Below are 19,539 nucleotides of genomic sequence, written 5' to 3'. Positions count from 1 at the left end.
TTGGCATCAGTCCATCTTAATTTTCTGTTTCTGTTATTAAACTGCACTGCTAAAATGTATTTGAAAGATGCACTATGTAACCGTTCTGGTTTTTGGCTACTGGAACACTTTAGCACGAAATGATTGGTCAAGAAAAACACACAAAAAAAATAAAAACAAAGAGAAAATAATTGTTTCTCATCAAACACTGACTTGATCTTAGGACGAAGCGCCATATTTTCACTTATGGTAACTTTATGTGTTCAGCCCATATGCAAAACAAAGCTAGCGCATGTTAGCATCATCTGTGTCCTTTTTATCGATGCACGTCACTCGCGTCAATACTGAAGATATTACGTTTCCGGTGTATAATGTGTCTAATATTATCTCTATTATGCATTTTTTGGCTGGTGTGACTTACTCCAGTGCGATTTATAATCCGGAAAATTACGGTAGTCCCGCAGGTGCACCGTGAGACCCCAGCATCACTACCATGTACTATGTGTAAATATATCATGTTACAACGTGGGCACCTGCAGTTTATAGACAGAAGTATATGTACTATTTCTATACAGCTTTTATTCAGGAGCGCTTTATAGCCCGAAAAGTACTGTAATACATTATTTATTTTTTTATTGTCTAGCCAACCTTCAAATTCCAGCAAATCCAAAACACTTTACTTGCATGTTATTATTTTAGGTCCAGGGGGATAACAGAGCGACCCAACATACTCATTGTGAATTTTCTTGCACTTCTTGTACTTTCTCAATTTCATTACTGGCTGCTTCTCACTAACTTTGGCACTATACAAGCGGAACAAATAAATAAATAAACTGGAAGAAATAGAATGATTGAAGCTTAATTCATTGTGACACCCTCAGCTGCGCATATGAGCTTTTGCCAGAGAAATGTAGCAGTGACAATTCCATTAGAAATTGGTGTGGGTTCAATTATGGATAGCCGACCTTGCAAATTAATCTTGTTTTCGGGGCTCTGGACCAAAACAGAGCTGACAGAATCCAGGTTGTCATAGTTACTGCATCCGAGAGGGCCCGTCCTGGTCTCGGTCACCTAAAGGGAAGAGAAAATAAAAAGAAACATTTATAACACTGTACGATTGGGGTGAGTTTTGAGAGAGAAGATAAACACATTTTTAGTATGTTTATTCTCTGTTTCCCCAGTCTACCTCAGGGTAGCTGTGGCTACAATTGATCATTCAATTGATCACGCTGGGGGGCAACTGCGTGTATATCGATTCACCTTATTCCATAAAGCCGTCTGAGCGGCATCATATGACGTAATCCTTCTTCCGGGTGTGTTAACATAGAGCTGCCGACCTCCAGAGAAATAAGTTCTACACCGACTAAAAAATTGTTTTCAGGCCCAGGGAATCGGTGCATCTTTGACTCGTTGGTCACACACATGAACGTTGGATATTTTACACAAATCAATCTGCTTTAGAGCATGTTTTAGCAGCAAGACTTTTCCCTTGTTCTCCATTTAAACCAACAGAGTTCCCGCTGGACTGGATGTGCCATTACAACAGAAGTGCTGATTCGTAGCAAAAAGAGGCAAAAGTGGACGGGGTGGAATAAGGTCAATACAGGATTGCTCTACCGTTACCATGATGACACAATGCACGCACTAGATTGAGATGTTACTAGTCTGAAATACAAAGAAATACTAAATTGGTTCAAACATTTTCAGGACCTTTGATTCGTCAGTGTTCATGGTCCTGTTTACGTGTTTGATTTTCATCAGAAATACTGTTAAAAACAAGCTAACGCGAGCTTGTGACTGTAATGCAATTCCAAATGTTCAGAGCTCCTTTGACACAAACAGCAGAAAGAAAAAGGGATTTGGTCTGAGTCACCTAGTAAATTAGACATATTAGGGATCATAAACGGTTTCACACTAATAGCAGAGGATGTAACAATTTGTATCACTTTATCTTTTACTTTTTGGTTTTCGTTCTGGTCGTGGAACACTGGACCAGCTCTATACCCTCCATCGGGTGCTCGAGGGTTTATGGGAGTTTGCCCAACCAGTCCACATGTGCTTTGTGGATCTGGAGAAGGCTTTCGACCGTGTACCTCGGGGTGTCCTTTAGGGTGTGCTCCGGGAGTACGGGGTCCGGGGCCTTTGCTCAGGGCTGTCCGGTCCCTGAATGAAAAGTCTTGTACAGTAACAAACGTGAGCGTGGCTTCCAGTGTTCCCATCGTTTATCAGGTTTACTACAGTTTATTCTCTTTTTTTCATTTTTTAAAAGTATCAGCAATTAACTAAATATCAAGCAAAGTTATCGACTTTATAGACTGCCATTTCCTGCAAAAACACCAACTGTTGTGCTGTTGTTAGCATAGCCTCTTTTGTAGCCGGATGCAAAATATAACATTTCAAATAGCGATACAAGAAGTTAGTTGGTGACAGGAAAGGTAAAAGGCCACTGCAAAATGTTTAATGGCAATGCATTAACATGCCTTATTTACACACATCTTCTGCGTCTGATATCTGATATAATTGTGTGGAAATTGAGTTGGTGAAAGGCTTTTGGGAGTGGAGAAGTCATTTCGGACTCTTGCTGCCCTGCGTTGACAGCGCTAACATGCTAGAAGCTAATGTGGTGTATGTTCTACTTGATTATACCGACTCTGGGGGATTCATGGCAGCTTTAAATTAGCAGGGAGTATTACGGGTGTCCAACACTCATGATCTATTATGGTTGTAAAGGGTTAAAATATAGCACTTGTATTTATCTGTAGTTTTTTGCACCGACATTGCTAAATTGACAATTGACAATTAGTAGACGTGGTGTTTGATGCTCATACTATTGACCACTTAGCAATACGGCTAGTCTTGTTCGATCTGAAGGACTCCAGAGCCAGTTCCCTGTATTTTTTTATTCCAGCCGTTAGCATTAGCCAACAAAAAAACGCAAGTTATGAATAATGAAGAGGTTTTGGGCTGGTACAAACCCATTGACTACATTTATGAGATGTCAAAGCCTCGTAAAAAATACAGTATTGCTTTGTTAACCCTTATCCTTAGTTTTGACAATAGCATGTAAAACCGCCACCTGAGCAAAGTGCTAACTAACTGATCTTGTGTGCTTCTTGTAAGCTAGTGACATCCTCTTTTACATGTTACTGGCGAGGAGAGCAGATGAATGACATGAAATAAACATTTATATACTTGAATATGGGGATTTGCTTCACCATTGATTTGTATGTAAAAGAATGTTCAATTTGAGTCCAGTTAGCATGGGCTAGCTAAGTGATTGAACTATGGGCAGCGATGAAAAATTTTGCGTCTATGAATGTCTATCGGTCGGTATTGAGAATTCCAATGCAAACTGTTGTTGTAGGCGCCAGATCTGTCTGATGCTGATGATGTCATACTTGGCGGACTGTGATGAGCAGAAATAGAACTACCAAGAAGATTGAACGTTTTAACTTTTTCCTAATCAATATTTCCGCTGTGGTAATCTTCTTAGCAGTTCATTTCGGCCAATCAACGTACTACAAAAAAGCATTTATTCAATTATTCTATTTTTATTACAAACATTTGTTCCAAAACATTAACCTGGCTCACACAGATTGATCTGTGTCTCACTCCGAACCAATCAGGGAGGCCGACAGCAGAAGGAGCAGGAAACACGTAAATAGTGTTAAATCCAGTGTTCAGGAAAGCACGGTCCTCTTTCTCATGCACAAATGTAAGTCAGTACAGGCTTTAATGAGGCCACAATCAGTATAATGCACTACAAATGTTCCTAATAACATTTAAAATTTCAGTTCTGCACTTGTAAATGCCACTGAAAATCAAATGCCACAAAAGCCTTAAAATGTCCAATACACATAATACCTTAACTACTTTCCTCCGCCGCACTCTAACAATTTTAACACTTTGTTCAAAATCCTTCTAAAACGTTGCCATGAACTCAAAGCAGAATCATGAGGTGTCAGTAAATGGGCCGGGGATTCAGTGTTGGTAACGTTGGTAAACGGCAGAGCTGAATATAGAACAATGGGACAGGAATGTTACTGTGCAATGGAGGTCGGGTTTCAGTTGGTTTTGTGTAAAAATACAATGGCAAATTTAAAAAAGTGAAGTGGTAATTTGTAGGAGAAAAGAATACTTTGTTAAAACTTGGTAATTTCCTGAGAGTAACTGTTTGCAGGAAAAAAGGGGCAAAACTGATATTTCTGGCTAGTTTCTGGCTCGGGTATATAGTTTACGTTGTCTTTTTTTTAAAATCAGCACATAAATAAATAGAAAGTGTCAGCTCCAGTTTCTCGCTCTAAAACCTACATATCAATTTGGAAATCTAGGCGTTAAGGCTGTCCTCAAAATACAAATACAGCAATATACAATACTCATATCAAGAATGAGAAGTGTATTGTGATAGAGCAATAGGAGGTAAGAATGGACTCTTTTTGTTAGTTGAATTAAATGTTTTACAGTGGTTTAAAGGGTCATCGGTTACATTTTTGGCCTCGACCATTTGCTGAAAGTCTTTACCTTTTCTCTCCCCCATTTCACGCTTCATCTGTCTTGTGAGTAAAGAATTTGGGCCGGAAAAAACAATATCTGGCACTGCATCACACGTCATTACAACATCACCGATATTTCTGAAAATGAAAAATAAAAAATAGAAAAAAGGTTCTACTTGGCGCGCTTTAATGGCGGTTGGCAGCCGACTGAAAAGGTGCATTTACCGCCACCTTCAGTAGTTGTACGCCTTCAAAGTATGTGTTTTACACTATACCGTAAAATAGGGGGAAAAGAAATAAGAGAGAAAGAGACAGCGAGAAAGAGAGAGAGAGAAGGATGAAGAGAGAGAAGGATGAAGAGAGAGAAGGATGAAGAGAGAGAAGGATGAAGAGAGAGAAGGATGAAGAGAGAGAAGGATGAAGAGAGAGAAGGATGAAGAGAGAGAAGGATGAAGAGAGAGAAGGATGAAGAGAGAGAAGGATGAAGAGAGAGAAAGATGAAGAGAGAGAAGGATGAAGAGAGAGAAGGATGAAGAGAGAGAAGGATGAAGAGAGAGAAGGATGAAGAGAGAGAAGGATGAAGAGAGAGAAGGATGAAGAGAGAGAAAGATGAAGAGAGAGAAGGATGAAGAGAGAGAAGGATGAAGAGAGAGAAAGATGAAGAGAGAGAAGGATGAAGAGAGAGAAGGATGAAGAGAGAGAAGGATGAAGAGAGAGAAAGATGAAGAGAGAGAAGGATGAAGAGAGAGAAGGATGAAGAGAGAGAAGGATGAAGAGAGAGAAGGATGAAGAGAGAGAAAGATGAAGAGAGAGAAGGATGAAGAGAGAGAAGGATGAAGAGAGAGAAGGATGAAGAGAGAGAAGGATGAAGAGAGAGAAGGATGAAGAGAGAGAAGGATGAAGAGAGAGAAGGATGAAGAGAGAGAAGGATGAAGAGAGAGAAGGATGAAGAGAGAGAAAGATGAAGAGAGAGAAGGATGAAGAGAGAGAAGGATGAAGAGAGAGAAGGATGAAGAGAGAGAAGGATGAAGAGAGAGAAGGATGAAGAGAGAGAAAGATGAAGAGAGAGAAGGATGAAGAGAGAGAAGGATGAAGAGAGAGAAAGATGAAGAGAGAGAAGGATGAAGAGAGAGAAGGATGAAGAGAGAGAAGGATGAAGAGAGAGAAAGATGAAGAGAGAGAAGGATGAAGAGAGAGAAGGATGAAGAGAGAGAAGGATGAAGAGAGAGAAGGATGAAGAGAGAGAAGGATGAAGAGAGAGAAAGATGAAGAGAGAGAAGGATGAAGAGAGAGAAGGATGAAGAGAGAGAAGGATGAAGAGAGAGAAGGATGAAGAGAGAGAAAGATGAAGAGAGAGAAGGATGAAGAGAGAGAAGGATGAAGAGAGAGAAGGATGAAGAGAGAGAAGGATGAAGAGAGAGAAAGATGAAGAGAGAGAAGGATGAAGAGAGAGAAGGATGAAGAGAGAGAAGGATGAAGAGAGAGAAGGATGAAGAGAGAGAAGGATGAAGAGAGAGAAGGATGAAGAGAGAGAAGGATGAAGAGAGAGAAGGATGAAGAGAGAGAAGGATGAAGAGAGAGAAGGATGAAGAGAGAGAAGGATGAAGAGAGAGAAGGATGAAGAGAGAGAAGGATGAAGAGAGAGAAGGATGAAGAGAGAGAAGGATGAAGAGAGAGAAAGATGAAGAGAGAGAAGGATGAAGAGAGAGAAGGATGAAGAGAGAGAAGGATGAAGAGAGAGAAAGATGAAGAGAGAGAAGGATGAAGAGAGAGAAGGATGAAGAGAGAGAAGGATGAAGAGAGAGAAGGATGAAGAGAGAGAAGGATGAAGAGAGAGAAGGATGAAGAGAGAGAAGGATGAAGAGAGAGAAGGATGAAGAGAGAGAAGGATGAAGAGAGAGAAGGATGAAGAGAGAGAAGGATGAAGAGAGAGAAGGATGAAGAGAGAGAAGGATGAAGAGAGAGAAGGATGAAGAGAGAGAAGGATGAAGAGAGAGAAGGATGAAGAGAGAGAAGGATGAAGAGAGAGAAGGATGAAGAGAGAGAAGGATGAAGAGAGAGAAAGATGAAGAGAGAGAAGGATGAAGAGAGAGAAGGATGAAGAGAGAGAAGGATGAAGAGAGAGAAGATGAAGAGAGAGAAGGATGAAGAGAGAGAAGGATGAAGAGAGAGAAGGATGAAGAGAGAGAAGATGAAGAGAGAGAAGATGAAGAGAGAGAAGGATGAAGAGAGAGAAGGATGAAGAGAGAGAAGGATGAAGAGAGAGAAGGATGAAGAGAGAAGGATGAAGAGAGAGAAGGATGAAGAGAGAGAAGGATGAAGAGAGAGAAGGATGAGAGAGAAGTGAGAGAGAAGGATGAAGAGAGAGAAGGATGAAGAGAGAGAAGGATGAAGAGAGAGAAGGATGAAGAGAGAGAAGGATGAAGAGAGAGAAGGATGAAGAGAGAGAAAGATGAAGAGAGAGAAGGATGAAGAGAGAGAAGGATGAAGAGAGAGAAGGATGAAGAGAGAGAAGGATGAAGAGAGAGAAAGATGAAGAGAGAGAAGGATGAAGAGAGAGAAGGATGAAGAGAGAGAAGGATGAAGAGAGAGAAGGATGAAGAGAGAGAAGGATGAAGAGAGAGAAGGATGAAGAGAGAGAAGGATGAAGAGAGAGAAGGATGAAGAGAGAGAAGGATGAAGAGAGAGAAGGATGAAGAGAGAGAAGGATGAAGAGAGAGAAAGATGAAGAGAGAGAAGGATGAAGAGAGAGAAGGATGAAGAGAGAGAAAGATGAAGAGAGAGAAGGATGAAGAGAGAGAAGGATGAAGAGAGAGAAGGATGAAGAGAGAGAAGGATGAAGAGAGAGAAGGATGAAGAGAGAGAAGGATGAAGAGAGAGAAGATGAAGAGAGAAGATGAGAGAGAGAGGATGAAGAGAGAGAAGGATGAAGAGAGAGAAGGATGAAGAGAGAGAAGGATGAAGAGAGAGAGAGAGGATGAAGAGAGAGAAGGATGAAGAGAGAGAAGGATGAAGAGAGAGAAGGATGAGAGAGAGAAGATGAAGAGAGAGAAGGATGAAGAGAGAGAAGATGAAGAGAGAGAAGGATGAAGAGAGAGAAGGATGAAGAGAGAGAAGGATGAAGAGAGAGAAGGATGAAGAGAGAGAAGGATGAAGAGAGAGAAGGATGAAGAGAGAGAAGGTTGAAGAGAGAGAAGAGATGAAGGAGAGAGAAGGATGAAGAGAGAGAAGATGAAGAGAGAGAAGGATGAAGAGAGAAGAAGGATGAAGAGAGAGAAGGATGAAGAGAGAGAAGGATGAAGAGAGAGAAGGATGAAGAGAGAGAAAGATGAAGAGAGAGAAGGATGAAGAGAGAGAAAGCGAGAAAGCGCCATAAAGCCCTGTGACGGAGCCAAACAGATGAAAGTATGAGGCGCATTATATTGTACAGTTGCGCCGGAGCCAAACAGATGAAAGTATGAGGCGCATTATATTGTACAGTTGCGCGTACTATGAATGGTCATGTGATCAAAAGTATTTATTTGGCCATTTTTGTTATTCACTCTAAGTATCGTGTCCATTCATTGGAGGAATGGCTGAGTAAAGTTTTGAATAATCTTGGAAATATTTTTTATGTATTACTTTGGGGAACATTGTGTTCTTTTTGTAATTGCATTTTGATTGGGTTATGTACTGTATAAAGTGTATAAAGCGGGGTCATTTTAGCTGCGGTGTGCGGTGGCAGAGTGGGCAACACCTGTGCAGAAGAGAAAGACTGGAGGTTAACCTGTAAATATGTTTTAGTTTCCTTTGTACTTTGTAAATAGAATCGTTTTTTTTCCATTTTTGGCACAAAATAAAACACCAAAACAGAATTTTTGCCTCTTCCATTGTGTTTTCGTAGTGAGCCCACAGTGTTTTCAAAAATGTGTTCGTTGCACCGCTGAACTTTGAACCTGAGACTGCAAACTAAAGTTAAAAATAGTTAGACCTTTTTCCGATTAGTTGGTAGCAATATTCATCCATAATAAAAAGAGAAATTTAGTCTCTGAAAATAATAGATTAGAGATAAGCATCACTCAAAGCTTTTAATGCAAATGTAATGCCGTTCAGCATTAATACCAGAACAAATAAACACTTGCTCTTTGTAAAAAAATGGAGGAGAAAATAAGAGTGAAAAGAACAACCTGAGGACAAAACAATGTAGCACCTCAAATACAGTTTCAGACATTGTGAGGGTAAATAAAGTATCCTGCTCCCCAAATGGCCAAATAGTGATGGGCGACACCAGGGACTTTGGTGTCGCCCATCACAGAGTGGCCAGGGGCCCTGTGCCTCTGGCCACTAGACTGACAGAGTTAAAGGTGTCAGGACACGTGGATTAAGAGCCCAATACTCATGTGTTTAGTGAAGAATCCTTTTATTGGCTCCTGTTGCCATTTTTAACACCTACACAACAACCACGGTCACAAACTGTATGCCTCCACTCTATAGCCCCGAGGCCACCGTGATTAGGCCTTAAATAGACACACTTGCCCACACCCAGACAAGTCCAAACAACCCACAGTGCCACACAGTGGCTGGTGGTGCATGCTACATGTAACAGGCCTCAATATGGCTCTATGGAAGAAGAAGAATCTTTCTGATACCAATACAATGAGTTTTGAAGTGTGTTTTAATGGAAACTCCTCAACTAATTTACATTTTTTTTGCCCCATCTCATATTGAACTGTTCTATAAGTAAATACATGTGCAGATAAACCACAACATAAACAATGTATTTCAAAATAGGGACATTCATTGTGATTATTCCGGTCACAATATAATCCTGAGAACCAAAAACATAATAATTGTGACTAATTTGGAAGCAAAATTAAAGGCGCAATGGACGATTTTTCGGCTTTGAGAATTTGAGAACGCAGGCGGAAGTGCACATGCCACTCCCCCGTGCGCATGCCACTCCCCCGTGCGCATGCCACTCCCCCGTGCGCATGCCACTCCCCCGTGCGCATGCCACTCCCCCGTGCGCATGCCACTCCCCCGTGCGCATGCCACTCCCCCGTGCGCATGCCACTCCCCCGTGCGCATGCCACTCCCCCGTGCGCATGCCACTCCCCCGTGCGCATGCCACTCCCCCGTGCGCATGCCACTCCCCCGTGCGCATGCCACTCCCCCGTGCACATGCCACTCCCCCGTGCGCATGCCACTCCCCCGTGCACATGCCACTCCCCCGTGCACATGCCACTCCCCCGTGTGGACTGATACAACACACACGTGCGTTTGTTTATTAGCACAACGGATCACATCACATCTCTCGTCTCCTGTAGATTTCCGTCTTTTATGAGTCAACTTTCTCCGTCTTAATTTTGTCCCGTACACTGAGGGAACTATATTACCTACTGCAGGTGAGCAGTAGGTGCGTTTTATGATCGATACGTGGCAGGACTAATCGGCCGTCCACGCCACGAGGAAATGAGACTCAGATTTGGGCCAAAAAAATAGTCCATTCAACCTAAATATAAATCACTTTTTATCATGCTATTTTTGTCGTATTTAACTTTATTTTGTCTTTCAGAAAGTTACATTTCGTAATGCCGGTCACAAACATGTTAGACAACGATTTTTATCAAATATTTTTTATTTATATTTGTATTCTTTTTCTTAAGCAGATCCAAAGCAGATTTAAATTGTTCAAAATTTTGAACTAAGTTCACAGCTCCAAAAAATGAACTAGTTCAGTTCTTTTTTTCAATATTATGCTATAATGTTTCTAAATTATTTCCACAGCCCAAATACAACCACAGGCAGCAATTATTGTATTAGTTTAATGCTGAAACTATGTGTCAGATTTCATCTTCATATCCAATTTTGAATCCTTACACAGGATTCACACTGAAGGGCCAGACTTCCCCAGAGGCAAAGTTTGCACAGAAATGTTAGATTGTTCCCATCCTCACCGACCTTATCATAAAACTCACGTAACTGGTCGCAGGGCGACTCTTGCTGCTCTGTTGCTTTTTGTTTTGATGAACTTTAGTTCAGGCACAACATCGATCACCAAGACAAGTTCCTATGTTTGTGAATTCTGTTCATTGACAATGGCAATAAACCCTTTCTGATTCTGATAATCATGAATAATCATTATTCGTTAAATCGTGATTGTTTTTTTTCCTCACATTTGTCATTTAAAACTTTTTTGAGAAATTCTAAGAATCAATATTTTTGCGCGAGAATTTTTAATACCTCAGTCAGTATCAATACATCAATATTCGGTATCGATCTGCCCTTCACTACTGCCAAACCATGACTAACATAATTAAATGGTTTATGCAAGACAGAAACAAATATTGTCTAGCGAAACGAGTTAGCAAATATCCAGCTTCTCAATTTTGTGCAGATATGCAAAGGGAGTAAATAAATCAAAGCTAGACATTCATACAACATCTTAAATACTGCTCATGAGTAGTAAGTTAGTGCTACAAAAGACATTGGGTGAGGTATTTCGCTCTAACAATGCAGTGTCCAGACCTGGAGTTAGGGGAAAAATCCCTTTGCAACTTGGATTGAAATGTCTTTATTTAAAGGGACACAGTCAATTACAAAGGACAACACGAGAGTTAAACACTTCAGAATCATTCTTAAGCCAACTGTGAGGTTTGTAGTAAATGTGTTGTTTTTTGGGAGAACTGACACAAAGTTGTATTTTTATGAAACCATACAAAGATAGATATGTAAAAAACAACAATAACAACAACAGAACCAGATAAGCGCAAATAATTCAAGGAATGTGGTGCAGTGGTTGTCAAGATTCTGTAGTGGAAAAGGTCAGCAAAAACAAATGCAACTCTGCTAAATATAGTGTTCGGTCTGAAGTGTCTTATTAGAAAAATACTAGTTGTTTTTTTGTGTTGTTTTATGTGTGTAAATTGAACTTTTTATTTCCTCCTGATTTTTTACTCATTTTTTTCAGACATAACAGTCGCCAACACGCCAGAGAAGAGAGGTGCTTACCTTTGACCTTTACCTAACATACGTACATGTCTATGTGACACTAGGCAGATAATAATGAAACAATACACATATATAAATAAACAACAACAATGACGAAAAATCAATCAGAACCTAAAATGTCTTAAATGCGTTGAATGTCAGACTGTCACTGGGATGCTGTTCTGTGTCTCTGTGCCTTTAACTGACAGCACTGGATTTAATAAACTAATTTAAAGGCTGAGAAAGACCATGTTATCAAGCAATGACGTAATGAAGAAGGTTTTTGTTCTTCATATTTTTAAAGCTCCTTGTGTTAGCAGTTCATTCTGTGTTAAGCCTGGGTTGTAATTGACCAATTTCTACTGCGATATTCAATAAGTGAAGTGACAATAATGATCTAATTTCTTTAAAATCTTGAATATAGAAAAATACAGTGTTTTAAAATATGTCAGACACTTTTGAACTCACCATCCAGTGAGTTCAAAGTACACATTGCAAACTCCACACAGAAAACTCCACATGGCCAAACTTCACATCCTGAGCAGTAAAGTTAGAGTAACTTCGCTAATCTTGCAAACTTCATAAAATGTCATAGTCGTGCTCGCTTTAATCAACCTCAATTCAACCCGTTTTGTGAGATTCTTGATTATTTTGGTGCAATCAAACACCAAACAAATGAAACGGTAGAAACACATTAGCTAAAATTCAAATCTCATCAGTTTCAAATGAATTGTGATGGAAAGTTCCCTCCAGCCGTCTTAGAGGAGTTCACACTTGCAAACACGCCACATCGAAATGAACTCGGAACTAAACCAAGACTATAACGGCACCGAACAGGAACACACACATTAAAGAACATTTACGCTCAATCCGACGTAAACAGATCTGTGTGTTCCCATTGTTGTTATCATCTCACTGCATTTACACATTGAGCTGTTTCTAATGTCAGCTCTGTGTTTACCAGAGGAGGCTAAAAGTGAATTGACCAAAACGGAAGAAAGAAAACAAACATGGCGCCCACATCAGATTTTACATCACATTTGTTGGAAAACCAGGTGAAAATGGCATGAAAAAAATAATAATAATAAGTTGAGCTTACACTGTTGCACTGTATTCACTACTGCCCCCAGTGGTCAGCACGTGTATAGCTCCGATGCCGACAGAACAACGCAAAGGACAGAATGAAGCTTCCAATGCATCTCCCTAATGTTTGAACATAGAGGATAAATGAGCAATGTCGGGGGGCTCATGTCGGGGGGCTCATGTCGGGGGGCTCATGTCGGGGGGCTCATGTCGGGGGGCTCATGTCGGGGTGCTCTTGTCGGGGGGCTCATGTCGGGGGGCTCATGTCGGGGTGCTCTTGTCGGGGGGCTCATGTCGGGGGGCTCATGTCGGGGGGCTCTTGTCGGGGGGCTCATGTCGGGGGGCTCATGTCGGGGTGCTCTTGTCGGGGGGCTCATGTCGGGGGGCTCATGTCGGGGGGCTCATGTCGGGGGGCTCATGTCGGGGGGCTCTTGTCGGGGGGCTCATGTCGGGGGGCTCATGTCGGGGTGCTCTTGTCGGGGGGCTCATGTCGGGGGGCTCATGTCGGGGGGCTCTTGTCGGGGGGCTCATGTCGGGGGGCTCTTGTCGGGGTGCTCATGTCGGGGTGCTCATGTCGGGGGGCTCATGTCGGGGGGCTCATGTCGGGGTGCTCATGTCGGGGGGCTCTTGTCGGGGGGCTCATGTCGGGGGGCTCTTGTCGGGGGGCTCTTGTCGGGGGGCTCTTGTCGGGGTGCTCATGTCGGGGGGCTCTTGTCGGGGGGCTCTTGTCGGGGGGCTCTTGTCGGGGGGCTCATGTCGGGGGGCTCATGTCGGGGGGCTCATGTCGGGGGGCTCATGTCGGGGTGCTCATGTCGGGGGGCTCTTGTCGGGGGGCTCATGTCGGGGGGCTCTTGTCGGGGGGCTCTTGTCGGGGGGCTCTTGTCGGGGTGCTCTTGTCGGGGGGCTCTTGTCGGGGGGCTCTTGTCGGGGGGCTCTTGTCGGGGGGCTCATGTCGGGGGGCTCATGTCGGGGGGCTCATGTCGGGGGGGCTCATGTCGGGGGGCTCATGTCGGGGTGCTCATGTCGGGGGGCTCATGTCGGGGGGCTCATGTCGGGGGGCTCTTGTCGGGGGGCTCATGTCGGGGGGCTCATGTCGGGGGGCTCTTGTCGGGGGGCTCTTGTCGGGGGGCTCATGTCGGGGGGCTCTTGTCGGGGGGCTCTTGTCGGGGGGCTCATGTCGGGGGGCTCTTGTCGGGGGGCTCTTGTCGGGGTGCGCTTGTCGGGGGGCTCTTGTCGGGGGGCTCATGTAGGGGGGCTCATGTCGGGGGGCTCATGTCGGGGGGCTCATGTCGGGGGGCTCTTGTCGGGGGGCTCTTGTCGGGGGGCTCTTGTCGGGGGGCTCTTGTCGGGGGGCTCATGTCGGGGGGCTCTTGTCGGGGGGCTCATGTCGGGGGGCTCTTGTCGGGGGGCTCTTGTCGGGGTGCGCTTGTCGGGGGGCTCTTGTCGGGGGGCTCATGTAGGGGGGCTCATGTCGGGGGGCTCATGTCGGGGGGCTCATGTCGGGGGGCTCTTGTCGGGGGGCTCTTGTCGGGGTGCTCATGTCGGGGTGCTCATGTCGGGGGGCTCATGTCGGGGTGCTCATGTCGGGGGGCTCTTGTCGGGGGGCTCTTGTCGGGGGGCTCTTGTCGGGGGGCTCTTGTCGGGGTGCTCTTGTCGGGGGGCTCTTGTCGGGGGGCTCTTGTCGGGGGGCTCATGTCGGGGGGCTCATGTCGGGGGGGCTCATGTCGGGGGGCTCATGTCGGGGTGCTCATGTCGGGGGGCTCATGTCGGGGGGCTCATGTCGGGGGGCTCATGTCGGGGGGCTCTTGTCGGGGGGCTCATGTCGGGGGGCTCTTGTCGGGGGGGCTCTTGTCGGGGGGCTCATGTCGGGGGGCTCATGTCGGGGGGCTCTTGTCGGGGGGCTCTTGTCGGGGGGCTCATGTCGGGGGGCTCATGTCGGGGGGCTCTTGTCGGGGGGCTCTTGTCGGGGTGCGCTTGTCGGGGGGCTCTTGTCGGGGGGCTCATGTAGGGGGGCTCATGTCGGGGGGCTCATGTCGGGGGGCTCTTGTCGGGGGGCTCATGTCGGGGGGCTCTTGTCGGGGGGCTCATGTCGGGGGGCTCTTGTCGGGGGGCTCATGTCGGGGGGCTCTTGTCGGGGGGCTCTTGTCGGGGGGCTCTTGTCGGGGGGCTCATGTCGGGGGGCTCTTGTCGGGGGGCTCTTGTCGGGGTGCGCTTGTCGGGGGGCTCTTGTCGGGGGGCTCATGTAGGGGGGCTCATGTCGGGGGGCTCATGTCGGGGGGCTCATGTCGGGGGGCTCTTGTCGGGGGGCTCTTGTCGGGGGGCTCTTGTCGGGGTGCGCTTGTCAAGGGGGCAGTTAGTTCCAGAGTCTGGGACCAGTGACAGAGAAGGCTCGCTCCCCCCAGTGTTTGAGTCAAAACTAAACCTGGACTAGACTAAGAAGACCACATCAGGACCAAAAAGGGCTAAAGATGCACTCTGGGTATCAATATAAACCAGACCAAATCTATGCAGTAATAGCTGGTTTGTTCTAACATTTCAAACTATCCAAAACTACACTAAACATTTCAAGTTTTCCATATGACCTCTCCATCTGCTGAATGAGGCCAAATCTCCTCTCTGGTCCCTTAATCCCCCTCAGACTGGCGGCTCTACCCGCACGCCCCTGCACCCAAACTAATAAAGCAGCTCATCAGTGTAAAATCTGCTCTCGCTTTCAGCTCTTGTTTGCCTTGTCCGTGGCCCTTCGCTTCAATCACGCCTGACAATATCTTGATTTAGAGCCGTCGCGCGAGTCCAAGCTCCGCAGGCAGCCCAGAAGAACTGCCAAGCTGAAAGGAAATCCATCTCCAGAACTGCCATCCAGGAATTATGACTCAAGCAAACGGGCGTGTCGTCTGCTAATATTATCCCGCAGGTCTCATATGAGTAACGCGCACTGCAGGCGTCGCAGCGACAGATACATGGACAACAGGAACACCATTGTACATCTGAAAGCTCAAACCTTGTTTTTGTTCAGATCAATCCAAGACAGTTTGGTTGAATGTTTTTAAAAGTCACCAGAAGCCAAAATTGTGCATCACTACCACTTTATAGCAACTACACTTTAAAGGGGATATATTATACAAAATCAACTTAAATACGCTTTTCACCAACAGTGTTTATTCATCATTAGTTCACCTACAGGATTTGATTGATTCCTGCATGTTTGAGTAATCCTGAATTGTCCTGTAACTGAGGCTCGAGTTCCTGTCCCCGCCCACACCCCTGAACTTAGTTACAATTATTTAAAAACAAATACAAATAAAATAAGAAGCAGAGTGATACATGTAGGGTTCTAAAATGTCACACCGTCATTTTTCAAAAACATGCAAAAGACAATTCACTGCTTGTTACAGTAAAATGTCACTATCAGTTCTGCAGTTATAAACAGGAAGTCAATGGACCCATGTCTGTTACTAGGCTGTTTTAGACCAATATTGCAGTTTACAATGAACAAAATGTAAAAATGATGACCTACTTATGCTAAAGTTCAATAATAAGCACCTGAAAAAAGTAAGTAATAGGTCTCCTTTAATTAGCCATAATAAAGCATGAACAAAGACTTAATTCATAATGAACTAAGTACTTTAATAAAAAATGATAGGGTTAGAATATGAATTAAGTATTTTCTAAGCCTGAATAATTCTTAATAAACTTTTGATGTCATGATCAGTATCGACTGCAAAAACATCCACATTGATTGGGCCCAAAAAGCAATAACATCTAAAAGTAAAAGTACATAATGAACATAGTAAACTATCAAGAGCTGATTGATCTCAAATAAAAATTGTGCCCATGAACGTCTTTCAATTTTGAACACACTGTGGATCCATACATTTCATATGTCGTTTAGAGTCATGCACATGTGTTTGTCCGACTGCTCAGGGCCCGTAAAAGAAGTCCATAAATGGTGGAGATGGGAGTGCTCTGCTGTAACACATAATAAAGAGCCAAAGCTGCAGAGACAGTATTGATCCGGACAGTTCATGGTGACCTTGAGTCATGATCCTCCAGCACTGAGCCAATGACCAGCCACAGGGATCTAATCCGGCTTTTATATCTCAGGATGTGATCATTACAAAATATTAGGTATTGTCATGACCTCAATACAGAATGTATTATATAAAAGATTCAACCTTTGTACGAGAAACAATGCAGATGATTTAGTCAACGTTTGTCCTACTCTGTAACCATGGCAGAAAAAAACAGATGCACAGGCAATTTAAGCCTTATTTGTTTTTTTAAATGTTTTTTTTTTTTTTTTTTTTTTAAGTTGGACAACTCATTGAACTAAAATGTAGTTAAGATAAATATGTTATTATGGAAAATGTTACCACAGAATTGCTGATTTTTTAGGTTTATAATTTCACTTCCTTGTTTTAGTTGATGACATCACACTAGGAAATGACAAAGCAAACACTGGGCAAAAAATCCTCTCATGTCACAATTTTTGTAATATTTGACAAATAGAAATACATGAGCGCGACTTTATTTTGTTGAATTAATGTTTGGAGGGTTTTTTCTTCGTGTAAATTAGGCATAGACTTTGACTGGCACGAGTATCCCTGTTATCCCCCTGATTATACCGTCATTTTCTACAGCTTTTTCAACATTTTTAAATCCCTCATCCCTACTCAGTTCACATCCCCACTCAAACCTGTCATACACTAAACACTAAAGGAAAGAGAAAATACTATTCACTACATAGGGCACTATTTAGAGCTTACACCTGTATTCGTGGTGTCTGAAAGTCCAGCAGTAAATGACCTTTGTGCCTGTTGGCTTTATAAGACAGGACAGTGCGGCGTCAAATGGGGAAAAGACTATGGGGAAGGACTTTGCAGCAAATTGTCGCGAGCCAAACCTGGAATTCACTCAAAAGTTCAACTAATTGCGACAGCAACAGGTCTTTAACTCAACGACTGAATGAAACCAGATCGAAAAGATGTTTTAGCAAAGCTCTGTTGACCTGTGATTATTCTATTTTATATTTTGGATCAGTATAACAAACAGAGACAAAATCAGAAAGTAGCCAAAAGAATAAAACAGAAAATAATAAGTCATTTTTTTCTATTTTGTAAATGCCCAATGTTATGTCGACTCTACCCTTCTCATCCAATTCCTTGTAATTGTTTATTTATTTAAGTATCCATCCATCATCTCCATTGTTAGAGCTTTACATCCGATATACATTGTTTTAAAATCAAATGGAACGTCGATGCTGAAGACAGATTGCAAAGCCTCATTGATCTGAGTCGAGTAAGTTAGTTACTATGGCAGTCCGCACAAGCCAACACATGATAGTAATGTGTTATTGGGCAGTCTATAGTGCACGTTGTTGATACAAGTGCTGTGTTAATCCTTAGCTACACAGATGCATTTTTTAAATATTTATGAAATTTCCCCATGTGGGACAATAAAGGAATATCTTAAAGTCGAACAAAAAGTAGTTGGGGTTGTTCCCAAGCTCTTTTCTCTTATGCTTCTCTACAGACGTTTTGCCTGCTGACAACAAACACGGTAGATTTCCCAGTATGTTCAATTCATGGAGTTCAACTGAGGTCTGTCGCCATCATAATAATGTATAGAAACCTATTACAAATATGGAAGGAATTTAAAGCGCTCACATACAAAAAAAGAAAACAGCACAGTAAAAATGTTATTTGTAACTTTATACAGCGAAGAAGAGCTTACATTTGTGTGGTATTGGGAGCTGCCTGCTTCTTTAGATCAGACATGCAGAGTCCAGTGGTTTTCAGACAGAAACATCAGAAGCGAGGTTGGATCAAAGGCCTGACAGTGCCACGTCTGCAGACCTCAGACTCAGAACTCCGGAACATGACAGGCCGGAAACCCTCCACCGAGCTGAGCCTGGCTCTTCTGTTCTGTCCACACAAGACTGCAACAGCATTCTTCCTCTCTTAAGTAAGTATACCTCACCACAAGTAAAAACCTTAACAATTTGTGAAAAAATATATATAGTTATTTAGGTTATGATTACATTACATTGAAGTACTGCTTAAGAGACACCTGGACTACGAAAGGATGATAATAGCAGAGTTTGAACTCGGGGAAAGAGGTGAGATTCAGTTACCGTATTTTCTGGACTATAAGTTGCACCAGGAGTATAAGTTGCACCAGCCAAAAAAGGCATAATAAAGGAGAAAAGACATGTATAAGTTGCACCCCGGCCAAAACTATGAAGATATGGTAGTTTATACTTCGTCCCACATCCTTTTGAGATATCTGTAAAAGTATTGTTGGATACATGCTTTATGAACCATCAAATACATTCATTCATTTACGCCAACAATGGCCAACGTTGTTCTGTTTCTGAATTTAGTCTGGGCACGTCATTTACTGAGGTTAAGGTACACTTTCTTTATGATCTTGGTCAGGACCTTAGCTGGAGGACTTTACCTGCTGTGCATGTTTTGTGTTGTTGGTGGAAACTGGAGGAAGCTCACGCAGACACAGAGAAACACGCAAACTTGTGCGGACAAGGAGTCGAACCCTCCTGCTGTGAGTGTTTACCACTCTGCCGCCATGCTACACTCTCCACTTGTAGTTCAAGGGGACAGCGAGAAAGTCCCGGGTTTGATTCCAACTCCACGTGGTGCCCTTCTATGAGCCGTGTGCATCTTCCTCTGGGTTCTCCTGTTTGCTCTGCCAATAGTCGTAAATTCCCACTACATTTTAAAACTTGGCGAGACTAGATTGACTATTTTCCATCAAATTATTGCACAAATCATTCTACAAACAAGCGCCCACGAGCGGTATAAGCTTTACAAACACATTTCCCACTCTTCACATGTTTTTTTGCTCCACCAATCGCCCACACACTCTCTCCATCTGCCCTGGACTACTGAAGGACACAGAGAAACATACGGACCAAGAAAAACCCAAGTTGGATGCACCCAAAAGCCTCATCTGCGAAAACCAGCGCTCATTTAGCATCAACAAACAAGAACCCGAA

The 19,539-nt window shown here is 43.5% G+C and overlaps 1 protein-coding gene across 1 annotated transcript in view; it reads right to left on the bottom strand.

Annotated features, from left to right (window-relative positions):
- LOC140353875 (BMP/retinoic acid-inducible neural-specific protein 3-like) overlaps positions 1-19,539 on the bottom strand; it is a 269,485-nt gene that overhangs the window by 109,347 nt on the left and 140,599 nt on the right. Inside the window, exon 5 of the mRNA XM_072438634.1 lies at positions 945-1,050. Coding sequence (XP_072294735.1) covers positions 945-1,050 — 106 coding nt within the window. The remainder of the gene's footprint in view (positions 1-944; positions 1,051-19,539) is intronic.

This window comes from Eucyclogobius newberryi, unplaced genomic scaffold (genome assembly GCF_026437365.1).
Source record: "Eucyclogobius newberryi isolate DKJ021-1_F unplaced genomic scaffold, fEucNew1.0.hap1 SCAF_9, whole genome shotgun sequence".
NCBI classification, from domain to species: domain Eukaryota; kingdom Metazoa; phylum Chordata; class Actinopteri; order Gobiiformes; family Gobiidae; genus Eucyclogobius; species Eucyclogobius newberryi.
The sequence above is the reverse complement of the archived record's forward strand: the minus strand, read 5'-3'. Positions and strand labels throughout refer to the sequence as shown.